At 41.0% G+C, this 23,644-nt stretch overlaps 2 protein-coding genes across 7 annotated transcripts in view; one reads left to right on the forward strand and one right to left on the reverse strand.

Annotated features, from left to right (window-relative positions):
* Positions 1-20,384, reverse strand: mettl6 (methyltransferase like 6). Of its 6 annotated transcripts, none has more exons than XM_041184669.1 (6): positions 20,253-20,384; positions 15,867-16,230; positions 14,558-14,692; positions 11,745-11,915; positions 9,695-9,836; positions 1-1,123 (listed from the first exon to the last, which is right to left on the reverse strand). In XM_041184669.1, exons 2-6 carry the CDS (start codon positions 16,203-16,205, stop codon positions 969-971), a joined length of 942 nt encoding a protein of 313 aa, XP_041040603.1. In that variant the 5' UTR covers positions 16,206-16,230; positions 20,253-20,384; the 3' UTR covers positions 1-968. The 6 variants fall into 6 exon arrangements, with proteins under 6 accessions (XP_041040603.1, XP_041040608.1, XP_041040605.1 ...); XM_041184674.1 differs by having other exon boundaries at positions 20,319-20,371; XM_041184671.1 differs by lacking the exon at positions 20,253-20,384 and adding an exon at positions 19,597-19,689.
* eaf1 (ELL associated factor 1) overlaps positions 19,876-23,644 on the forward strand; it is a 17,092-nt gene continuing 13,323 nt past the window's right edge. The window contains exons 1-2 of the mRNA XM_041184675.1: positions 19,876-20,092; positions 22,186-22,280. Coding sequence (XP_041040609.1) covers positions 19,990-20,092; positions 22,186-22,280 — 198 coding nt within the window. The 5' untranslated portion in view covers positions 19,876-19,989. The remainder of the gene's footprint in view (positions 20,093-22,185; positions 22,281-23,644) is intronic.

Here is a 23,644-nt window from a genome sequence, read left to right on the forward strand (position 1 = left end):
TGGTGTAAGTTGAAAGTTTTATAATACAATTGACAAGTACAGAAATATTTCGAAGATTCCAGATGTCTGTTTAAAATGGTAGTTTATTAATACAAAGGGTAGCAAATGTCAGAAGAGTTTATAAAACTTCCAATATGACACACTTTATAAAAGTGAAATAATTGAGGGAAGAGGGAGAGCTTCCTAAAATTTCAAACTGGCTTCATGGAGTACAATAATATTGTGATTTTTTCTAAATAAGTTTATGAAATGCTTCATTTTAATTCCTGTTGGTTCTGGTCTCTTCAGGCCGAGCTGGAAATGTTGGCAGATAATCTGCTCCTAAATTTTCAAATCAGTGTTGCCCTGAGTGAGCTGTTAAGAAGCCCACAGGAGCAGCTATGAAGTTCCTCTCTCTTTCAACTTTCTTGCACCTGTGTGGGAAGACACTGAACCTCTGCTCAGCAATCTTCATATAGACAGCAGCACAGCCGAGGATCACCAAATCACTTCCAACTCCTACTGCAGATTTCCAAGGCACTATTTACACTGCAGCATAGGCACACAGGGTGACCAACTCTCGGGAAGAAAACATTAAGGGACACTGCAGCAGGGGGGAACCACATGAGTGGACAGCAGTTGCTGGCGAACCTGTGAGAACAGGGGGTGGGGGTGCGGGCTGCCGGTGGACCTGTCAGATCGTGCAACTAGGAACAGCGCAAATGCACAGATGCGTATTGTGCATGTGCAAAATTTAATGGTCTGAAAAACGGGACAAACATCATCCTGGCAACATACAGCCAAGGACATGGGACAAACCTCAATTAAAGGACGGTCCCATAAAATCCAGGATTGTTGGTCATCCTGTTGGTACATGGGCAGGTGTAGTTTCTCTGCCTGTTTTCCCTGCCAGGGTACTATGCACAGCAAGATGCTCTAGAGGAAAATGTCAAAATATTATACTTTAACAAGACAGCAGCAGTAATATTTCAACATGAATGTATTCCCTCTGGCTTCTTAAACTTGCATTGAAGAAAAACTCTTGGAACACACAGACCTTCTCTCTTATTAACAGTTTCACGGAACACATATTCATTGACCAGCACCTCATACCCAGCAGCTGTCAGGAGCTTTGTCACGTATTCTAGAGTGAAAATATACAAAATAAGTACAAGATTTTAGAATGAACTTCTACAGAGGTGCAACCTCCAAACTCCATCATAGAAAAATGAATAATTCCTGAGATAATAGATATATCTATTGTATGCATGTCCCAATAAAATATATGTTTTGCTACATAATAGATTAATTTCATTTTATATCACATATAGATGATCATCGAACCTACTGGAATGTAAAAGCAATATAATGCAAATGCTGGAAATCTGAAAAAAAAGTGCTGGAAATACGCAGCAGATCTGGCAGCATCTGTGGAGAGAGAAACAGAATTAATGTTTTGAGTCAAATACGATTCTTCTTCAGAACTGAAAGAAGGTAAAATTTGATGGCCTTTATGCTGTTGAAGGTGGTGTGGGGTGGGGGGTGTGAAGAACAAAAGGGAAGTCTGGGATAGGTTAGAGGGCCTGGAGAGATTAAATAACAAAGATATTAAGGAACAAGAGGCTAAGGGAGTGGTCATGGTTGTGGTAAAAAAAACAAAGCATTGTCCAGAGTGAGTGTTAATGGCAAAATAATAAACAGCTCTGCCTGAAAGCAAAAACATGAGAACAAGATACAGATTAGCAGCTGGAAAAAAATAAACTACTAGAATGGTAGCCCCTGAGAATTTTTCCAATCAACCACAGCAAGACGACAATTTTAGGAAACTGCCTTGCATTTTCATGGCTTTTCTGATTAATTAGCCAAACCTCACCATTTTTTGAGAAAATTTGCAACTTGTATGGTGTAATAATGCAAGAGTGACTAGGAAACCACAGTATTAATATTAGTCATCACCTCTACAGACACATAGAAAGAGGAGTTTGTTGTAAGGGAGAAAAAGTATTAGTGGCTGATCACCTTCAATAAAGGCAGAGTCCAAGGAGAGTGCCAAATGTGGGACAGCTGGAAAAAAACAATGAAAAATTGGAAAACAGTGATAAAGGAGTCCTCTTGTGAACAGCAATCTCTAGGAACATTGTAAGGAAAGGCCTTTCAAAGAAGAAACATCAATGATCCTGAGGGAGAATTTGCACTGACATACAACATCATAATGTAAATGAAAAATAATAAGAAAATGGACCAGGTTAATTGTGCAATGGCAATGGTGAAAATAGCAGCTAATAAAAACCCTGAGGCTGAACACATGATGTGTAACAAAAGGGTTAAATTTAGGATTGTGCACCCAGAATTGGGAAAAAGTTTTAATTACTTGAAGTTAAAGATGCTGGTGTGGTTATTTTGACTCCAATTTACTTAAGCAACTCGGAAAAGCACCAAATAGTTTGCTTTATAAAAGATAAGCTTCAGCCTTGAAGTTACGATTGCGATGGTATCTGGTAGAAAATCAATTTGAACTGTTTGAAACACTTTGTTTTAATTGAATTAGAGTTTTTAAAACTCTTGTTGTTTCATACTGTTTAAATAAAAGACGAGTGCTATTATTTTAACCAATTTATACATTTACAGAACAATGGGCTGTAACCTCTAACTAGCATCGGAAAGTGCTGGCCCGCGGAAATTAGAAGAAATAAATACCTACTTACCTGGTCTTGAAAATTACATTGACACTTGCAATTGCTGGAGCTGCCTGGGGCCTACATCGAAAGACTCCTCGCAGGCCCCAGCAAAGTACAACTCCAGCGTATTCTTGGAGGTCAGGCCCCCCTTTTTTTTAAATAGCACTTGCTGCCGTAAAGCAAATAAGCTTAAAGGGCCTGGGAAATTGACAGGCCAGGGGAGGGTAAGTGTCCAAGGTAAGTTGATAGGAGGGGAGTTGGGGATCAGGGCAGGGGGACTGGGGGATTTGAGGTCGGGGCGGGGGAACGGAGGGGTTCTGAGGTCACGGCGGGGGGGTGGGGTCTGAGGTCGCAGGGGGGCTGGGGGGTCTGAGGTCGGGGAGTGGAATGAGGGGGTGTGAGGTCAGTGGGGGGTATCTAAGGTCACGGTTGGAGGTCTGAGGTCAAGGATGGAGTTGGGGGTCCAAGGTTGGGGGTGGGGGGCAGAAAGACTCCAGTGGGGTCGGCCTGGGTCTTTACAATAGTTACTCAGAAGTTAGAAGAAGTTTTAATACTAACTTTTTCTGGGTAACTATTGCTATAACCCTGGCGGAACCATCCAAAGTTTGCGATTTAAACCACATTTTCAGATGATTCCCAGCGCAGCGCAATTGTACAGAGGAAGTTTGCACTACCGGACAATTGCTGTGCAAACCCTTGCTAGAGGGATTCCCCAGCACCTCTTTGGGGTACCCCCCAAATCTGATTCTGGAAGCACAAAAATTACAAGCCATTATGTCTGTCGATGACACAAAGATAAGTAGCAACAGAAACAGTGTAGATTGATGTTTAAAATTACTAAGATATTAATAAATTAAGTGAATGAACAAAACTGGCAAATGGATTTCAATGTAGACAAATGTGAAATCATTCACATTGGACCTAAAGTATAGAACAGAGAACTTTCTAAATGGTGAAAAGCTAGAAACAATGTAAAGCCAAAGAGGCTCGAGCGTCCAAGTACATAACTAATTAATAATGTTGCTGATTAATTGGCTAGAGAAACAGCAATAAAAGGGACTCCATAGGAATCACTCACCTCACAAACACTGGCATCAGTGTGATCAAGTCTGGCCATATCTGATTTGAAAACCCATCAGGATAATGATCCCGATGTGGTAATAACCAAAGAGGCTTTACAGTAAACTGCAGGAAGGATCTGCTCGCTCCTTTGCATGAAATAAGGAGTCACTCGCCCTACATGAAAAGCTTTTGCACTATAAGGATGGTCCCAAGATAATAAGGGTCACACCTCACCATCTCAGAATATACATCAAATCTGTAAATACATCAAATGGCAAGGGGCGGAGGAGCATGCATCCGTTTTTCAGGTTATGGATACGTTACGCAGTTATTACCGGTGGGTAACAATGCTCCAGGGTAGTCAGCATCGCCTAGCCTTGCATTTAATTCATGCCCAAATAAATCTAGCTACTGCAAAGCAAGAAGTTCCAATGGGTTTCTCCCAGCTAAATAACGGTTCATGGGGAACATTACAGTTTAATTATAGGGGTCCATTGCCCACAGCAAAAAAAAAAGTCGGGGGTGCTATCAATTTAGTGTTATGACGACAGCCTATGTTATTCGCTGAGCAAGCTAAATCCCAGAGGAAAACTTGACTTACTGATCATAACTTTCTTGTTTTGTGTTTTGAAAACGAGGGGAAAACTATTGATCCCATAAGCATAGAATCCCAATAACACTTTTAGGATTTTAAAATTAAAAGATTTATTAACAGGAAGCAAAAACTTAAACACACAAGATTAAAATTATACAGTTGAAACATTCCCCAAAGAAAACCCGCTTGTTCAGAACACACAAGTAAACTACTTGACAACAGCTCCCTTATAGATTTTTAACCATAAAAATCCAGTAATATTACCCAAGGCAAAAACTGCTGCTGTTTAAAAAAGTATACCACACGACTTCTCATTCTTCCAATCTGCGGTGGAAATCCGAAGGAAGTTCAGAAACAGTCTGCTTTCAGAGAACAAAGACTTTTCTGGCTTGAAACTGGATGGCTGTTTCAAATTCACAACTTTTTTCAGTACATCTCCCCCACATATCCACACCAACTCAACTAAACATCACCCTTCAGTATATTTTTTTCCCTTTCCTCCTAGACTCCATTGTCCTAAGCACCTCTTTAAACTCAGCTTTTTCAAAACATAAAAATCTTTTCATGTCTTCCACTTTCAGGTCAAATAAAATTTAATAACCTTCCCTTGTTTATGAAACCTTTGTAAGTTGTTAAAGTCCCTTAAACTCCCTTTGAAATTTGGCAGCTGAAAAGTCAAGTCCTTACCTATCACCTAATGCAAATTTCAAAACCTAACCTATTTACTTGTACTTCCAGCTTCACCATAACCTCTCATTACAAATACATGCATATAGCACCTTTACCTTTCATCTCTCAGTTCCCATAGACAAGTTGTCTTTACTAACCTTCCCCCAGTTTAATTACCCATGGACACACACACAGCCTTCTTTACAGAATTCCCCAAAATATAAAAAAAAACATCCATCCTCACATTAGTCATTATTGATATATTTATCAGGTGGATCATAGCATTCTCAGCCTATAAAAATGTTGTTACCACAATGGGAGCAAATTTTTACCTGATGGAGTTTTCCAAAAAGGATAACAAGAAATAATGGCTCACATTTTAGAGCAAAAGTGCTGCAACACCTGTGATGCCTGGTCAGTGTGGACTAACATTTCTACATTCCCTACTGCCTGCAGTCTAATGGCATTTTGGAATGCTTTAATCTAAAGATAGGGCTAAGGAAATCTATCATTGGGGATTTGATAGATTTGGTCAAGACCAATTGTTGATTGGATTACTGCTTTGCCAGATGTTTTGATGGCCATTTACCCCAGACCAGCGGGCTCCATGGGTCACAGTCCGTTTGAACCGACCTCCGATCCCCCACTCCCCAGACACCCCACCATACCCCCAGACCTCCGACATCCTCCTGGACCTCGGTCGCCCTACCCCCCCAAACCTCTAACCAACACCCACGGACCACTCCCCAACACCCCCCCCCAAATCCTATCCACTTATCTTAAACACTTACCTTCCCCTGGCCTGTCAATTTGCCTGGCCCTATAAACTTACCTACTTTAGGGCTGCAAGTGCCGTCAAAAAGAGGGTGTAGCTTCCTTGAATCCGCTAGACTTTGCTGGCGCCTGCGAGGGGTCTTTCAATGCAGACCCCAAGCAGCTCAGGCAAATGGAAATGTCAAGACCAGGTAAGTGTGCTTACCTAATTCCTGCAGGCCAGCACTTCCCGACGCTAGTCAGTAGTTACGGCCCATTGTTTTAATGAAAAGCTCATATATCCTTCAGTCATATTCAATTTTTTTATACTTATTTGGAAAGACACCCGAAGGAAAGGTGACCAAATTTACTGTAAGCATGTGCTATTCTATTTTATCTATATTATGTATAGTTAGTAAAATATTTGTCTGAATTAAATTGGAATTATTGATGTTAGTTAACCTATTAAATTGTGAAAACCAAACTTTTTGTGTAGCCAGTGACCTTGTTTTTTTAAATTATATGAAATACACTAGTTCCTTACATGAAATTATCACATAAATAGTTGGATTTTTTGAATTTTTGACCAATGTCAAGGACTCCATGATTTGAGGTAGTTCTGACTGTTTAATCATTTTGATACTACAATAAAATGTGGGGAAAAGGGGGAGAAAGCTATTGAGCAGCCTGGTAATGATCTAAAGACATATAATTGGATTCTCCCACAGAATTGTTTCACATGGTTTAAAATTAATGGTGGTGTTGCTAATGATTTCCGCCACTTTTAACTGATATTTAATTCATAGGAACAGATAAAAATTTGGTAACATTTTTATGCCTTTGTGGCTTTTATTTAGAAAACTGGAAGTCAAGAAGCTGAAATTTAATTCTGAATTTAATTGTATCATGAATTTTTGAGGAACAAAAACTCCAAGAAGAAGTTTGGTCAAGTAAAATTTCAACTTGTACCAACACTAGTTCGATACTTTAAAGATATCATCATAATGGTGCATTGAAGAATAAATTCCCTTTAGAATGCATGAATGAATTGAATTGGTAATTACTGAATAAGAAAGAGTGATTCAGAATGCAAGATAGAAACAGGGAAATTACACAACCAAATAGGAATCTTTTCTAAAATGTTCTTTGGTGAATTGGAATAAATCACCCAAGTGCAATTCTCAAAAGATATTGATCTGATAACTATTCTTGACTTTAACTAGAATGTAAGAATAGTAAGTTGATAGCTTTCTCCTGGAGGTGTTTGTGTCTTAGCCTATAAACAATAAGAGAACCACATTTAGTAGCCTAGCCACTACCCAAGACATTGGAACCATGCAAGGGGAGATGAGCAAAGATCTCCAGGCGTCCCTTTGATCTTTTGATAAGAGCACCTTAAAACCCAAAAATGGCTTGTTTTAGATGTCACGTGTGATATTGGGATTCTGGTGTGTGATTTGTTACATATGAAAAAACTAACATGCAGAATTACATGGTGAATTTGGACTCAAATGGGTCTCAGATGTCCTCAGTTATCGTCAGTAGTAGTATATGAAATGGTAAATATGGATCATGAATCACAAAACTGTAGAATGGTTTACAGCACAGGAGGCCACCATTTAGCCCACTGTATCCATGCTGACACTCTGCAACAGGAACTTCAGCTAGTACCACTCCCCATGCCCTTACCCAGTAGCCCTGCAATTTTTTCTCCTCCGGTGCTTATCCGATTCCGTTTTGAAAGCCATGACTGAATCTAACCCAGCCACACAGGACAGTGAAACGATTTTTTAAACTATCAAGGCACTGACACATATTCCATCAAATAACCAACATTGAAAGCACCCTGTTTTTAAATAGCGCCTTTAACATAATTAAAAAGTCCCAAGATGTTTCACAGGTGTGTTAAAAAGCAAAATTTGACACTGAGCCACAAGAGTTATTAGAGCAAATGGCTAAAATTTTGATCAGAGTAGTCTTAAGAAGCATCTTAAAGGAGGAAAGGAAGGGGACAGAGATGGAGAGGGTTAGGAAGAGAATTCCATGCTTAGGGTCTTAGCAACCAAGGTTAGAGCAATTAAAATCGGGGTGCTCAAGAGGCCAAATTTAGAGCACTACAAGTATCTCAAAATACTTGTGGGGCTAGAGGAGATAAGGAGGGGTGAGGTCATGGAGGGAATTGAAAACAAGGATGAGAATTTTCAAATCGAGACACTGCTTAACCAGGAGTCAACGTAGGTGAGCGAGCGTAGGGGTAATGGGTGAAGAGGACCTTGGTCACAGGCAGCAGAGTTTTGGATAACCTCAGGTTTACAGAGGGTAAGATGTGGGAGGCCAGCTATGAGTGCATTGGAAAGTCAAATCTAGAGGTAACAAAGGCAAGGATGAGGATTTCAGCAGCAGATGAGGTATGGCGGGATGGAGTTGAGCAATGACACAGAGATGGAAACAGGTGGTCTTAGAGATGGCAGGGATATGTGGTCAGAAACCTCAAACAGTTCCCAGGGAAAGGGTTAGAGTCAGTAGCCACAGAATGAAATTTGGAGTGGGGGACCAAAGACAATATTTTGTGAGTTTTTCCAAGATTTAGATGGAGAAATGTTCTAATCAGTTTGATAATTTAGAAATAGTGAAGGAGTCAAGAGAGGTGGTAGTGAGGTATGGCTGACTGTCATCAGCTTACATGTGAAAATTAACTTTGTGTTTTGGACGATATTGCCAAGGGACAGCACGTAGATGAGAATAGGAGGGGTCAAGGATAGATCCTTTGGGGTTACCAGAAGTAATGGTATAGGAAGGGGAAGAAAAGTCATTGCAAATGATTCTCGGGCACAATTAGGTGGATAAAAATGGTAAAAACAAAAAAACTGCGGATGCTGGAAATCCAAAACAAAAACAGAATTACCTGGAAAAACTCAGCAGGTCTGGCAGCATCGGCGGAGAAGAAAAGAGTTGACGTTTCGAGTCCTCATGACCCTTCGACAGAACTTGAGTTCGAGTCCAAGAAAGAGTTGAAATATCCTATTTCAACTCTTTCTTGGACTCGAACTCAAGTTCTGTCGAAGGGTCATGAGGACTCGAAACGTCAACTCTTTTCTTCTCCGCCGATGCTGCCAGACCTGCTGAGTTTTTCCAGGTAATTCTGTTTTTGTTTTGGATAAAAATGGAATGGAACCAGGTGCAAGTAGTCCCACCCAGCTGGATGACAGAGAAGAGGCTTTGGAGGAGGATGGTGTGGCCAACCATGCCAAATGTTGCAGACAGGTTGAGGAGGATGAGGAGGCATTGTTTACCTTTGTCACAGTCACATAGGATGTTATTTGTATCTTTGATAAGAGTCGTTTAAACAGCATATACTATAAGAAGTTTACTCAGAATTAAGGAAGGGATTACCATACAAAACAATGTGTAGTAAAAAGAGCACTTAAGAGCGAGAAGGAAAAAAATCTAGCTTGCTAAGGAGAAATAGCATTCAACTATAAGTATTTTCTATCTGCTCTGCTTGTATATTGCTTTTTGTGCTGAAGAGCAATTGTAAATTATAAATAAAAAATATATTAAATATCGTCAAAGAAATAAGAATGATTGTAACCACTCAGTGACTTTGTTATTATCCAAGCAGGTTTTTGATAACATCATCCTGCAACACCTGCTGGAAGTATGTCTGATTTCAATAGGATCAAGTTAGGTGTAATGCCTCAGGCTAAATAACATGCCAAGGTCCACTGTGCATGCTCCCAGATGAAGAGCCACCTGTACCAGAGGCCTGCTGGTGGTCAAGTGACAGTACCCCAGTTTGAGTCACCAACTTCAAGAAAGAAAAATGGTCAAGGAATGTCCAAGTACAGCTTCACATAAACAAGTATTTTGCAAGCAAGTACTGTACTACTTACAATTACCATAACCAGCTGATAGTCTTTTGGAAGTACCAAAAAATGTTTTAAATAACACATCTCACCATCAGAAAAGAAGAAAGATCTTGTTCCATCTTGACGAACATAAAAATTAGGTCCGAGTTTGTGGCCGCTTTTGAATCGGAGCATGGTGTGATCATACAGTCCGTAATCTCGGAATAAGATGTGTCCACCAGGTTTCAGTATCTGTCACAGACACACAAAATTCAAAATCACAGTTAATAGGTCTTTTGCAATGATGCACTGCACTGCTAAATGAACAAAGTGGACCTACAGGAGTAATTCACTTTTATTAGCTTAGTAGGTCACATTCTCAGTGAATTAACAAAAGGAAACACAACGAGTTAAGAAGATACAAAATGCAAAAACCTTTATAAGTGAGACTGTATTTATAGAAACAAAGTGTTCAATTGTCTCTTCTAATTTTTATTTTTCTCCATCTACATCCATAAGAAATTATAATTTTTGATATTTCATAACAGCAGTGCTAAATGACTGGGTTCTTCAAAGCCCACTTGTATTTAAATTATAAAATGTTCAACAATGAGAGAAGGTAACATAACCAGTACAACAGATATATAATTTACAAAAACAAAAACAAAAAAACTGCGGATGCTGGAAATCCAAAACAAAAACAGAATTACCTGGAAAAACTCAGCAGGTCTGGCAGCATCGGCGGAGAAGAAAAGAGTTGACGTTTCGAGTCCTCATGACCCTTCAACAGAACTTGAGTTCGAGTCCAAGAAAGAGTTGAAATATAAGCTGGTTTAAGGTGTGTGTGTGGGGGGGCGGAGAGATAGAGAGATGGAGGGGGGGGGCTGTGGTTGTAGGGACAAACAAGCAGTGATAGAAACAGATCATCAAAAGATGTCAACGACAATAGTACAATAGAACGCATAGGTGTTAAAGTTAAAGTTGGTGATATTATCTAAACAAATGTGCTAATTAAGAATGGATGGTAGGGCACTCAAGGTATAGCTCTAGTGGGGTTTTTTTTATAATGGAAATAGGTGGGAAAAGGAAAATCTTTATAATTTATTGGGGAAAAAAAAGGAACGGGAGGGTATATAACTTACTTTAATTTCAAATTCACCACTTTGGCAAAAAACATTTGTCAGAAGATATGGTTGCTAAATTTGCTGATGACACAAAGATAGGTAGGAAAGTAAATTGTGAAGAGGACATAAGGAGGCTACAAAGGGCCATAGATAGGGTATGTGAGTGGGCAAAGGTCTGGCAAATGGGATTGTAATGTGGGAAAATGTGAAATTGTCCATTCTGGCAGGAAAAATAAAAAAATAAGCATATTATCTAAATGGTGAGAAATCCGAGATTCAGCGGAATCTGGGTGGCATGAATCACAAAAGGTTAGTATCCAGGTTGCTGTAATTAAGAAAGCTAATAGAATATTGTTTATTGAGAGGTGAATTGAATACAAAAGAGGTTATGCTTATATAGGGTATTGGTGAGACCACATCTGGAGTACTGTGTACTGGAGTACTGTCTCCTTATTTAAGGAAGGATGTAAATGCATTGGAAGGGTTATTAGACTAATACCTGGAATGGGCGGGGTGTCTTATGAGGAAAGGTTAGACAGGTTGGGCTCAAATCTGCTAGGCTTTTTAGAGTAAGAGGCAACTTGAATGAAACACGTAATATCCTGAGGGGTCTTGATAAAGTGGATGTGACGAGGACGTTTCCTCTCGTGTGAGAATTTAGAACTAGGGGGTCAGTTTAAAAATAAGGGGCCACCCATTTAAGAAAGAGATGGAGAATTTTTTTGTCTCAGAGGATCATGAGTCTTTGGGATGCTCTTCCTCAAAAGGCAGGGGAAGCAGAGTCTTTGAATATTTTTAAAGCAGAGGTAGATAGATTCTTGATAAGCAAGGGGCTGAAAGGTTATATGGGGTCAGTGGGAATGTGGAGTTGAGGTTACAATCAGATCAGCCATGCCATTATTGAATGGTGGAGCAGGCTCAAGGGGCCGGGCGGCCTATTCCTGCTCCTAATTAGCATGTTTGTAAATCCTTTTGAATGTTGCCCATTTACACCACTATGAATGCAATGGCAGCACGTGTACCATTAAATACTAACTTTATAGATATTTTCTAATGCCAGCTGCATCTTGTCAGGATGAATGGCAGAAAGCACGAAGATCAGTGTAACAACATCCACGGCGTCCGCTGGCACATTCTCCAGTAAATCATCTTTTGTCAGATCACACTGAAAGACCTTACATCGTTCGACTTTATACAAGCGGTTTTGCTTTAAAAAAAGAAACAAACATAGGAATGGATAAGATGGAATCTGTACAGGATGCTCCAATCAATTGCATAATTAGCTTTACTATGTTATTGTTTTTTTAAGCTTTATCCATTGATGTCTAAAACAGCTGATGGATTATTTGGGAAATTTGAAGAAGTTGCTAAGTTGAGCAATACAAGTACATAACACAGTTGACCATCCTTTATCCATACATCCAAATTCCGAACACATCCAAAAACCAAAAGTTTTTTGAACGGACCCTAGCCTGAGGCAACATGAACCTCACTGACCTTTCACACGGGAAGCCTGTGACCTGAGCCGACACGAACCTAATCAACTGGACCTGCCCTTTAGCATGGGAAGTCTGTGACCCAAGCCAACACAACCTCACCAACTGGACCTGACCTTTTGCGTGGGAAATCTATTTGTTTGCCTTAGCTTGTGATTTTTTTGGTTATTTAGTGCTTTTATTCCAGTGTCAAAAAGACCATCAGACCCTTATGAGAAAAGGAAAGGGAAGAAAATTCACTATCAATTGCTAAGAAACTGGAGCTGTTGCAAAAACTTGACGTGGTGCATCTGTGAGGCAACCCAGTGAGGAGTACTGGGTGAGTACCACCAACATATACGATTTAAAGAAGCAGAAAGACCAACTGTTGAAATTTTATATTGAAAGTGATCCACAAAAGCTAATGAATAGTAGAAAAACTTTGCATAGGTTGAAAAACGATGAACGTGGTCATGTCATGATGAAGTGGATTTGTCAGTGCAGGATTAAAAGGCTTCCGCTGACTGACCCATTGATGCAACAAGCCAGGATCTTCTACGAAGAACTGAGGCTTAAAGGTACATGTGAGTACACGACAGGCTGGTTGCAGAAATTTAAGAAGCGTCATGCTATCAAGTTTTTGAAAGTTTGTGGTGATAAAGCCTCTGCAGACCATGACACCACTGAAAACTCTACTGATGAGTCTGCTATGCTAATTTCAGACCAAAATTTTTCACCTGCACAAACGATGCTAATGAAACAAGTCTGTACTGGCAGTACGTCCCTAAGAAAATGTTAGTAATGGCTGAGGAGAGTGCACCAACAGCTGTTAAGGATGCCAAGGTCCTTGGTTGTGCCAATGTGACTAGCACACATAAATGTAAATTGGCTATAAATCGGGGAAAGCAAATGTTCCAGGTGCTTCAAGGGCATTCGGACATTTTCAGTTCACTACTATGGCAATAAGGGAGCCTGGGTAGCCAGGGACATGTTTTCTAAATGGTTTCGCAACCACTTTAAGACTCCTTTTTGAATAGTATGCTTGGTGTTGTGAACAGGGACTGGGACTGGAAGGCTTCCAGAAGGAATTTCCAGTAAAGGATGCTATCTACACATCTGTTAATGCCTGATGCCTTGTTGATAAAGACACCTTGACCAACAATTGGCAGAACCTTTAGCTCGCAACAATGTTCATTAAAGATGATAATATTGAAGACGACTTGGAAAGATTTTGTGTGAACAAGGAAGATAGCAAACCAGCTCCTTGCGTATGTGAACTGTAGATCGTTGGAATGCGTGAATACACTGGAGACCAAGGAAATCGAGCAAGTATTTAATATTGACACGATGCTCCCGTTATGCAATCTTTATCTGATGAGGAGGTTGCAGAAATGGTATTATGTCAACATCAACTTGATAAAAACATGATGACAATAGTGAATACGTAGAAAAAGTGCCCATAGACAATATTGTTAAGTTGTGTGACGGGTTGATAGATGTACTTGAACAATGTGCATTTATAAGTGAGCAAGAACTAATGTCTGTGTATAAAATAAAATAAATTTATTAAACAAAAACAAAATTGTTGGTGAGGCAGATGAAGCTGGAAGAATTAATCAAGGCAGCCTCCTCAGCCCTTTCCCTCCACCGCCTCTCTTACAAACTCCTTTACCAAGGTTTAATTAATGCAGTCATCATTTGGATCCATCATTCTTTGAGTGGATAACACCCAAATTATTGTGTAAGTGCTCATTATTTTTTAATCATGTTAATAAAGCAATGTAATATATTACAGGTGTTAACAAGAAGTAAGGTGTACAAGAGTTGGCAAATGGAGAAACAACCTGGTATTTGTTGACAATAGCTAGTCTAGGTTTAGGCTATTGTAAAGTAAGTGGACCTATGCCTACCGTATATACAGTAGGCATATCACATCTGAAAACCAAAAATATTTGAATACTGAAACACAATCAGCCTCAACGATGTCGCATGAAGGATACTCGACCTGTATCACTAAATATCAATTTCTGTTTCAGGGCTGTCTGTGGAATCCTGCTATACTGTTGTGTTTTTCATTACAATAGCAACTACACTTCAAAAGTCCTTAATTGGCTGTAAAGAGCTTTGACTTCCTGAAGTCATGCAAGGCGCTATGTAAAAGCATGTTTTCTTGCTTTTCTTTCTTTCATTCCCTGTTCTTACATTCACATCAATGCCATTGAGAATCTGAATGTATCATTTATTTTCTGTGCAAATTTATTAAAGTATCTCTAGTGTACATTTTCTATCTGATCCACCTTGAAGAATTTCAACACAACATGTAAAAAAAATCAAGAAAATGATCAAAAACAATTATTAACATTGTTTTATGTACCTTTACAAACTCTACAGCTCGGGGAGAGAAGTCACATGCATAAATGAAGACATTCAGATCATCCTCTAAAAGAGGGAATAAACAGTTCCCAACTCCACAGCCAGCTTCCAAGAGTATCAGTTTTTGATTCTGAAACTTCAAAGAGAAAAAAACAAACAATATTAAGAATAATTTGCAATTTTATAGAACCTTAATACAGTAAAATGATCCATTGTGCTTCAAGTAAGAAAAAGTGGACACGACCAGCAGCGTTAAAAGAGAAAACCAGGAGAGGCAGGGTCAGGGTAACAAGTAGAAAGTAGAATTTCAGGAGGAAGTTCAGACAGTAAGGCTGAAGGGTTTGTCAGCAATGGATGAGCGACACGGGGAGATGCACTGGGGACTTAAATCAGAAGACCAAAGGGCATGAAGTAGAATGCAAGGTTGGAGAGAAGGGCGGGGCAAGGCTGAAAATGGGTTTTGAATTCTGAATTCAGTATGTTAGAGATAGGGGACTAGCAGAGGTCAGCAAGTATGGAGTGATTGCAGGTGGAACTCAATGCAGGAGGATATGGAAATTGGAGTTTTGGATGAGTTGTTCTTTGTTAGGGCGGAACATTAAGGAGTCAAGTCTTTGAGTCACAAAAGCATAGTCGAGGTTTGCAGCAGCAATAGGCGGCTGAGACGAGCAACGCTCTAGAGATGGAAGCAAGCAGTCTTGGGGGTGAGAAGGCTATAGGGCTTCAAATACAACTAAATGATAGAACAATGAGCTTATGCACCATTTAAGTGAGGGGCTGGGAAGGTAATGAGATTGCAGCCAAAGGTGCAGACTTTGTGGCGGAGGCTCCATAAGATGGATTCAATTTTCTGTGTACAATTTGAGAAAATGCAGGCTCATTTACACTTAATTATTTGGTAAGCATTCTGGTACAAGGCGCCAATTGAATTAATGGCGAGAGAGAGGTAAAGCTGGGTGGCAGTAGCATATATATTGAAACTGGCCCCATGACTGTGGATAATGTCTCTGGTGGTAGCATGTAAACAAGGCAAGATGGTAGGGGCATATGCTGGAGATGACAATAGGGGGCAGGGGCAAAATTGCAACAGATGAGTTGGCTACAATGGGACAGACAGCAATGGTACCAAGCAGAGCAGCTTCTTGGAGGTGATAGAGGCGAGGTATATGGAATGACTGGCCACATTTACATTCCAAGAACCTTTCTTAAAACCAATATGGTATTTGCAGGTTTTCACGAGACTTGCCTATTGCTGAAAAAGCAGCTCTATAACTCACAAGTTTGGGTTTTCTGTATTCCACATCACTTACTTCTCTACACGTTTTCAGTTCTTCAAACTCCCTGGTTGTCCAATGTCTATCTTTGAAGAAGTTGGTGCTGTTCCTTTTGTAAAATAAATCCCAGTTCTTCTGTGCATCTCTTTCAAGCTTCTGTTGTTTAAAATCCGACAATAAGCTCTGATCTTTTATGAGTTTTTCTGCTTCTTCAGGGGTAAGGATCCTTCCTCTATCCCCTCTGACTTGAAAAGGCACTTCTGATTTGGAGGGTGTTACAGTTACTACCTTAGTGCTTAAAGAGCAATTATTTAGCCCTTCTCTTTGGTATGTTTGGGTAGCATAAGAATAATTTGTTTCCATGTCATCTCCCATTATGTTTGCAATATTGCAGATGTTCCTAATGCAAGAGATGAACAAACTTTAGATTGCGGTTTAAAATTCAGAACAGTCCAATACAATCAAAGGCCTCCAATCTTAAGGCTAGCACTGCATTAAAAGACAATATAGAGTGATTTACTTTTTAAATGTTGGTGAATATATATAATGAAATCTTTGTGGAGCAAATGCTGCGCATCTTTTTATCGTATCTCAGAGACAGCCAGTCATTAGACTGTATTTGCAGGAGAGCCCGTTATCAGTCCATGTATCCCAAGGGTGCCAGTTATCAATATGTGTACCTCAAGCGATTGCCTGTAGATCGGCGTATATCTCAAAGAGCTCCAATTATCAATCCATGTATCTCAGAGAGTGCCAGCTACCACTTTGTGTATCTTGGAGACTGCCAGTTACTGGTCTCTGTATCTCAGAAAGCTCCAGTTACCAGTCCTTGTATCTCAGACAGAGTTGATTACCAGTCTGTGTCCAGAATCATACAATTATTATAACATAAGGAGGTCATTCAGCAGGTCGTATCCATGCAAGAGCCACTCAGCTAGGCGCATTATACCCTGCCCTCCTTTCCCCATAACACTGCAAATTTTCTTTATAAATGCTTATACAACTCTCTTGTGAAAGCCACAATTGAAACAACTCGAGCACTCTCAAATAGTGCATCCCAGATCCTAACCAGTCATTGTATAAAAAGGTCTTCCTCATGTTGCCTTTGGTTCTTTTGTTAATGACATTAAATGTTATCCTCTGGGAACGGTTTATCTGTATCTTGGTCCGGACCCATCAAAATTCTGAACACCTCTAGCAATGAAGCCAAATGCAGCTTCTGCAATCTATCCACGTAACTGAAGTCCCTCAACCCTGGGATAATTTCTGTAATTTTCTGCCCTAGTGGCGCAGGAGGCAGACAAAGCTCGTGCTTACATCTGTTTTCATAGCTGCTTTTGCATGGAACAAGTCACTAGCCTATTGCCAGAGACTATACCTCAAGGGGCTACTTTGCGTCAAGCATGGATGACCAGGAGACTCTCCCGCTCTTACTGCTTGCCATGAACATATTGGAAGGAGTTACAGGTTGATGATCAACCTATTTGGCCATGTTATGAACACACCTTCTGTGGCCATCAAGTCCTGTAGTGGCACTTGAACCCAGAGCTTCTGGCTTAGAGGCAGGAACACTACCCACTGCGCCACAATACCTCCACATCACCCAAATTTAGGCTGGTAATACATATCAACAAAAGCAGTGGTCCTCGTATCAACACTTGGGAACCCCAGGATATACCCTCCATCAGTCTGAAAAACAACCATTCACCATTACTCTCGGTTTCCTGTCACCCAACCAACTTTGTATCCATGTTGCCACAGTCCCCTTTATTCCAGGGGCTTCAGCTTTTCTGACAAGTCTTTTAATGTGGCTCAAATTATCAAACGCCTTTTAAAGTCCACAAATCAACTGCATTACCTTCATCAATCCTCTGTTACCTCATCAAAAAACTCAATCAAGTGCATTAAACATGACTTACCTTTATCAAATCCATGCTGGTTTTCCTTAATAAATTCACCCTCATCCAAGTGACAGTTAATTTTGCCTGAGATTATCGTTTCTAAAAGCTTCCCCATCACTGAGTTTCAACTGGCCTGTTGTTGCTGGGTTATCCTTATACTCTTTTCGAACAAGGCTGTAACATTTGCAATTCTCCAGTCTTCTGGCACCATCCTCTTAGGAGGACTGCAAGATTATGACCATTACTTCTGCAATTTCCATCCTTACCTTCTCTCATGTATGCCATCTGGTCCTGGTGATTTATAAACTTTAAGTACAGTCAACCTTTTTAATCTTCCTCTTTGTCAACTGTTACTTATCATGTATCTCAACTACCTCCCCTTTCACTATGGCATCTGCAGCCTCTTTTTCCTTGGTAAAGGCAAATGCAAGGGAATTATTTAGTACCAAGCCCTCTGCCTCCATGTGTAGATTCCCTTATCAGCCCTTCCTCTCCCCACCATTTATTATTTAAATGCCTATAGAAGACTTTGCATTCCTTTTTATGCTAGCTGCCAGTCTCTTCTCATAGCCCCTTTAGTCCCTTTGCCTCGTGTGTCCTTTTCACTCCCCCGCACCCCCTGAACTTTTCTGTATACAAACTGGCAGCTGTCATAAAACACACTTTTTCTGCTTCAGCTTACTCTCTTTTTCTTTGGTCATTCAAACGCTCTGGCTTTGTTTGCCCTACCTTTCCCCTTTGTGGGAATGTACCTCGACTCAATCCGAATCATCTGCTCTTTAACAAATGCAGCCTTCAAAAACAGAATTAGATGAATACTTGAAAGAGAAAACATTGCAGAGATATGGGGAAAGAGTGGGGGAGTGGAATTAACTGGATTGCTCTTCGAAAGAGCCGGTGCAGACTCAATGGGCTGAATGGCTTGTCTGTGCTGTACCAGTCTATGATTCTATAAATTTAGCCCATTACAATTTTGCCTGCCGATCTTTGATTCCAATTTATCTGGGACAGATCTGTTCTCACCCCAATTAAATTGGCCCTCCTCCAATTGAGTCTTTTTTCATAGTGAACCTAAACCTTATGATGCTATGAGCACTGTCTCTTTAATGTTGCCCTACTGACACTTGAGCTACTTAAAACACTATATTCACCAGCATCAGATCCAGCAATCCTTCCTTCCTTATTAGGCTGGAAACATATCGAACAAGAAAATTATACAGAACACACTTCAGAAATTCTTCCCCCACCACTGCCCTTTACATCATTATTATCCCATTTTGTGTTAGGATAATTATAGTCCCCCATTATCACTGCTCTAAAAAGCTGTGGATGCTGGAAATCTGAAATAAAAATAGAAAATGCTGGAAACGTTCAGGTCCAACACAACCATTCTGATGAAAGGTTAAAGACCTGAAACGATAACTATTTCTGTCTCTCCACAGATGCTACCAGATCTGCTTAGTGCTTCCAGCACTTTCTGTTTTTAATCACTACTCGGTAGTCCTTGCGCCTCTCTCTAATTTCCCTGTATCTCAGAGAGACCCTGTTACTCAGTCCGTGTATCTCAGAGACCGCCAGTTATCAACTTAATTACCTGACAACCTAAAACCTAGTTGGGCCCTGAACTGTCTAAATGCTTGAAAAGGCGTTGTGGGAATGCAAGTTGTTGTTGTTATGCACGACCTGAGCGACTCTCATTCGAGTAGAAGAGAAAGGGAGAGCCGGACAGAAAATAACCCGCTAAAAAAACAAAGATTAAAACCTCCGAGCCCGAACATTTCTTACCGAACAAATGTACCCCAACCCCCCCCCCCAGAGGAACAGCAAGACGATCGAATCTGGGAGCGCCGCGTCCTAGTACGCACGTTCACGCGAGCCACGCCGCTCCGTCCTCGTCCGTGCGCCGCGTCCTAGTACGCACGTTCACGCGCACCGCTCTGTCCATGGGCCGCCTCCTAGTACACACGTTCACGCGCGCCGCTCCGTCCGTGGGCCGCCTCCTAGTACGCACGTTCACGCGCGCCGCTCCGTCCTCGTCCGTGCGCCGCCTCCTAGTTCGCGCGCGCCGCTCCGCCCTCGTCCGTGCGCCATGTCTGAGACAGCGCGCGCGGGCGCGCTCGCGACATTGCCATGTTTACTGTTTGAATTTAACGGCCGCCCCCTACGGGTGCTCGGTCGGTCGCGTTTGAAAAAAAAATAATCGGAAAGGAAAGACGGCAGCGGCCGGTCCGGAGGGTTGATGACTGAAGCGTTCGGCGATGAATGGCACTGCGCAGCCAGCGCTGGGCAAGGAAGAGCATGTGCTGAAACTGGGCGAGAGTTTCGAGAAACGGCCCAAGAGCTCATTCCACACTATCCGCTGTGAGTGAGTGGGAGATGGGGGTAGGTCGAAGAGGGAAGCCCGAGGCCTAGGAGCCTGAGGCCTGGGGCTCGGGCCGCATCCACCGTTGTGATCTTCAGTGGGGAAAAGGGAAGCAGAGAGAGAGAGAGTTCCAGCACTAAAAACGTAAAGCGAACGAACCAGCCACGCCACAGTGTTCAGCAGGCGGCTTTGAGATGACGGGCCTGATGTTGTTCCGTGACCCACCCTTCAAGCGTTGCCCATCCCGTCGCCTCCCTCCTGTTTCCCTGGTTACCCGGAGCCCCGCTCCCCGGCTCCCACTCCAGGTAGCCAACAGGGCAACTGTAGGATAGCAGGATCTAAAGGGCTGAATGAAAGCCCCCTCCCCTCACTCTAGGTTAGTTAAGCTTGGCTTTGTATCCCTTTAATTTATTTTTTGATAAATATACTTTATTCATAAAATATTTGGAAGAACATTACAAAACATTTCTCAATCGCCATCACAAAAAGTGCAATCAGATTCAACTTTTACACGTGGATCATGAGGTGCTTCAATACAATCAATGAATATTACAATCATTTCAATATGGTCATTACCGACAATCAGACAGTGCAGTGGTATTGGATTTATCGACACATCATGTTACACTCTGAGGTGCTTCAATGCAATTATAATACAATTAGTATTCAATCCATACAGCCCGAGGGGTCTATACAATTCCCAGCCCCTTGGTGCACCATGGCAGAAAGGTCTTAGACAGCGTTTACACGGTTGAGGGGTAATCCAAGCACACTTGCCTTTATATATCGCTTTTAACTACCCTGAGATTCCCCAAAGCGCCTCACATTTCAGTTCTGAAGAAGAGTCATACGGACTCGAAACGTTAACTCTGTCTTTCTCTCCACAGATGCTGTCAGACCTGCTGAGTTTTTCCAGCAATTTTTGTTTTTGTTTCAGACTTACAGCATTCTCAGTATTTTGCTTTTATCACATTATTAGAAACCTGGCATCCAATTTGCATACAGCAAAGTCCCATCATTGACAATGTAATCATAACCAGACCATTTACTTTCTCGTGACGTCGGGTTGAGGGATTAAGTATTGTGAGAACTCCCCACTCTTCGAAATAGTGCCAGGATATTTTACATCCACCTGAGAAGATGGACAGGCCCACCCTTTGAAGTCCCGAATGACAGACGGTGCCTCTGACTGTGCAACACTCCTTCAGTATTGAGAGTCATCTGCGATTTTGTGCTCTGTTGGTTTGAGCTCACAACATTCTGATGAGAAGCAAGAGTGAGTCAAGGCTGACACACTGATCTGAATGATGTATTTAAAATGGATGAGGGATTTGATAGGGCATGTACAGAAACTTTTTTCTCCTAAGGAATCCAGAACAAGGGGACACAATCTTCAAATTAGAATTTGGACATTTTGGATTGAAGTCAGAAAGTCCTTTTTCATAAAATGTGTTCCCTAAAAAGTATTTAATTGCAATGCTAAAGGCATGGAATGATAGATTTTTATTGGGTAGGAGTATCTACGGATTTGGAACATAATTGGGCAAATGGAGTCGAGGTGCAGATCAGCCATGATCTAATGAAAAGCAAAGTAAACTAAGAGCCTGAATGGCCTACTCCTGTCCTAATTTTGTACTGTGCTTAATGTCTGACCAGAGTACAGGAACCTGCTCTCCCTACTGCGGGCCTTTCTCATGATCTTAATTATAGGGAATTTCAACGAGTGAGTGCATTCCACCTCATTGCCAACAAATGACTGGTGTGCAGTGCGGTTTTGGGATTCCCAGCATTTTTTTGTCTATTTTCTACCTCTCTCTCCTATGCTTAGTCATTGGCTACTTGTTGGAATGCAACTCCAAAGGCCTTAATCCTAAATCAACAGGGATTCTTGTTCCCAATTGCTGTCCAATGACCCTTGATAGACAAACGTTGGTGTGTGCAGAACACTAGGCATTGTGATTCTCTCATAGTCAAATCACTCATGGATGCTCACTGCTCACATTCATAGGCAAAGAAGCAGATATATGCAGCCATATTTGATCTGTTGAAAAGTTCATACTTTTTTGATAACTGTTCTGTGCATTTCTTTCAGATGATTTTAAACCAGCATCCATCGATACCTCTTGTGAGGGTGAGCTACAGGTTGGAAAAGGTGACCAAGTCACCATAACTTTGCCACACATCCCAGTAAGTTCTTATAAATACAGGTTTTGTTCTTGTCAAATCAAAACTGTTTCCACCTCAAATATGGTTTGGTCCACAAGATCTGTATATCAGAACATGAATAGCTTGCTGTTAATCCATCGAGCACCTAATCCTTCCCGCTGCCTTTTGATAATACACATTTTAAGATGTTACAAACATAAGTGCCAGATTCAGCACATTCGGCATCCAAAAGAATATTGTGAGTGAGGTGCCCAAGGTAACATTTATTTTAATCTCAATATTTCAAATATCCTCTCGTGGCCTCTGAAAATAAAACTTCTTAAATTACAACAAGAAATTATTGTGATTGTGTGCTAAATTCCTGCATTGGCTAGTTGTTCAGTAAAAACCCTACAATGCTTGAAGTTGTAATGAAGATTTCTCTAGGTCAGTTTCAGACTAGTAATTTGGAAGATATTTGTCTCCCAAGTGGGTGTCATAAAATATCTTGGTGTTTCTTAAGGAGGTGGTGGATGCCAAAAGTAAAAGAGAAATTGGGAAAGGTGAGCAAAGTATGTTTGGCACTGCCCAGGAAGTGCCTCCCTAATCTGCTTCATTTTTCTCTTTTTAAGATCTTTCTTAAAATTAACCTCTTTGACCAAGATTTTGGTCACCCTCCTGATATCTCCCATGAAACTTGTTGGGATATTTTTCTTACTTTATAAAATCAGTATAAATGCAAATACAAAGGAATATGCAGGCTGGAGACAGTTATAGAGTAAATGAGGGGTAAAGCCATTTGTAAGTAAAGATCAGATTTTGGACAACAGGGAGCTGATGGAGACTGGAAATAACAGGGTGGTGAGCAAGCAGAATTTAGTGCAGGACAGGATGTGGGTGCCAGAGTCCTGAAAAAATAGAAATTGCGAAGAATGTAAGTAGGTATATCAATGAGGATGTTTTTGGAAAACTTACAGAAGTATTGATAGGCATCTCAGCAGTGATGGATAGATGAAGCAGACAGTATCAATTAGAGCTGAAATTCTGTTGTCATGGTGATAGGATGAATGATTTGAAGCTTTGTTCTGGCTTAAATAATATACCAAAGTTCAATCCGCATTTAGCAGCCAGGGAGTACAATGGAACAACCAGTAAAAGTATGGAAGTTTTTGACAAGAACCAAATAGGGTGCCTTTGTGTGATCTTCAGTTGCGGAAGTTCTGACATTGGATAATCAACCTGACAGCACTAAGATGGGCATGATGTCATGGATGGTGATGAAGGGGTAGGGCTGGCATTATCAAAATACATGTGGAAACTGGTCCCATGTCTATGGATGATGCCTCTGAAGATATCAGGTAAATGTGGAAACAAAAGGACCAACTATGAACCCATGGGATACTCTA

This window comes from Carcharodon carcharias, chromosome 3 (genome assembly GCF_017639515.1).
Source record: "Carcharodon carcharias isolate sCarCar2 chromosome 3, sCarCar2.pri, whole genome shotgun sequence".
Lineage (NCBI taxonomy): Eukaryota > Metazoa > Chordata > Chondrichthyes > Lamniformes > Lamnidae > Carcharodon > Carcharodon carcharias.

Excerpts from the sequence above, each read along its gene's own strand:
- mettl6 (XM_041184669.1), bottom strand. The coding sequence starts at position 16,205 with ATGGGAGATGACATGGAAACAAATTATTCTTATGCTACCCAAACATAC. Across the intron at positions 9,837-11,744 it reads CATTAGAAAATATCTATAAA|ATACTGAAACCTGGTGGACA; the intron begins GTTAGTATTTAA and ends TGTCTGTGACAG. Across the intron at positions 1,124-9,694 it reads ATCTTTCTTCTTTTCTGATG|AATACGTGACAAAGCTCCTG; the intron begins GTGAGATGTGTT and ends TTTTCACTCTAG.